The sequence below is a fragment of the Morus notabilis genome, unplaced genomic scaffold (assembly GCF_000414095.1).
Source record: "Morus notabilis unplaced genomic scaffold, ASM41409v2 Scaffold803, whole genome shotgun sequence".
Classification (NCBI taxonomy): Eukaryota; Viridiplantae; Streptophyta; class Magnoliopsida; order Rosales; family Moraceae; genus Morus; species Morus notabilis.
In genome coordinates, this window is record NW_010359912.1 from 130,204 (window position 1) to 132,051 (window position 1,848).

The following is a 1,848-nucleotide window of genomic DNA, read 5'->3' on the forward strand; positions in this document are numbered from 1 at the left end:
GCGTCTAAGCCCAAAACTTTTACCCGTTGAAAGACACAATTCCAAGAACCAAATTGAAAGGAATATGTACAAGTTTCAGTTCAAGGGGGCTCTTCACCCACTTTTTGGGTCCAAACAAGTTAACATCAAAAGCCGTCGTTGTCAAGCAAAGAATAAATAGCAAATAGCACACCATGAAAACGCTCGAGAAAAATAAATATCAACCCATAATTTTTTTTTTTTTCAAAATTCGCTGGAAAAAATACCTCAGATAATATTATACCTCGATCAAAAATGTTATGTACAAAGAAATATCATCAATAAACTTGATTCAGATCAGACTAACAGAAGAAAAAAATCTGTCTGTCCTAGTACTAATATTTACAAAGAAAAAAAAATATAAAAATCAGCAGGATGTTGTAATCCCTCACTGTGACCCAACTATCGGAAAACGACCAATTCAATGCCTCGTCGGTCACCAGATTCCGAATTCCATCGTCCGATGAAGGGAAACGAGTTGTCGATGAGAAAACGTATTCGAATGCCGGCGAAAACTCCGGCTCCGAAGCCGAAACCCATTCGGGGAAATCGAAAGGACATCTTGGAGAAGGTGATGGAGAATTGGATTCCTTTGATAGAACAGTCTCATCAAAATCTTCATCATACTCAGAAACAACAAACGCGTGGTTTAGAAGCATCTCAGCCGTCCATCTCTTCGCCGGATCTTTAACGAAACACTTTCTGAGAAAATCCTTCCCTTCCTCGGAAAACTCCGATGGAATTGGGGGCTCTTCTTCTCCGCCGATTCTGATCAACAACGGCCAAACACTCGCCCCCGCCTTGTGGTCCCACACCGGCTTCCCCGTCGCCATCTCCGCCATCGCGCACCCGAGAGCCCAAACGTCGCACGGCGATTCATAAACGTTGTCGTTTACCGACTCCGGCGACATGTACAGAGGAGTTCCTCTTATCTCACACTTGTTGCGTTTCGTCGCCGTCTCTTTCGCGAGCCCGAAGTCGGCGATCTTGGCGGCTCCGTCGTGGAAAACAAGGATGTTCTGAAGCTTAATATCGCAGTGGACGAACCCTTTCGAGTGAATGAATGAAAGCCCTTTTAGTATCGATTTCGTGTGGCGGCGAATTTCCAATTCCGACAAACGACCGCCCTGGCTCTTGACTCTGTCTGCCAAGCTTCCTCCCGAGGCGTACTCCATTAAAAGATTGTGGAACTCCTCGCCTTTTTCGACGCTCTGTTCTTCGCCGAAACATCGAATGATTTGCGGGCAAAGTCCGATCGTATCAAGCACTCGCTTCTCGTTCTTCAACGAAGCTGAACAACAAGCTTCGGAGGATTTGACAGCCATTAGTGGAGGGAATTGAGAAGATGATTTTGTGGGTGTTGCTTTGCTGATTGTGGCGAAGCTTCCATGGCCGATTTCTTCTCCGCGAATCCACTCCATTAGTATGGAGAGAAAGAAGAAAGTTTGTTTTGGTTTGGTTTGCTGTGTGTGATGAAAAGCAGAGCAGCCCTGCGTCAAAGGGCTTTTATATAGGAAGAAGAGGAGGAAACATTTGGTGAGTGGGAATTCTTGTTATTCTATAGGGTTAGCTATAAAAAAAAAAGCACGTGATTGGCAAGGGATATTTTGCACTTGGACGACTTTCTAATTTGGCTCAAAAATTAACTGAAACGTGTTTGATATGGTCGATCTTTTCGGTCAGATTTCCACCTCATTTTTTAAAAATATTAAGAAGCTAAAAATAGTTTCTTCATTGAGAGGAGTATTTTGTTGCTTTCTGATGTCGAATTTACAAAAATACCCATATATTATTTTTTTAATTAAACTGATTTCAGGTTGGATTAAAAGA

The 1,848-nt window shown here is 42.9% G+C and overlaps 1 protein-coding gene across 1 annotated transcript; it reads right to left on the bottom strand.

Moving 5' to 3' along the window:
• Positions 1 to 233: 233 nt before the first annotated feature.
• On the bottom strand, positions 234 to 1,527 carry LOC21394326 (mitogen-activated protein kinase kinase kinase 17). The gene has a single exon (XM_024163822.1). It carries the CDS (start codon positions 1,437 to 1,439, stop codon positions 354 to 356), a length of 1,086 nt encoding a protein of 361 aa, XP_024019590.1. The 5' UTR covers positions 1,440 to 1,527; the 3' UTR covers positions 234 to 353.
• Positions 1,528 to 1,848: the final 321 nt, after the last annotated feature.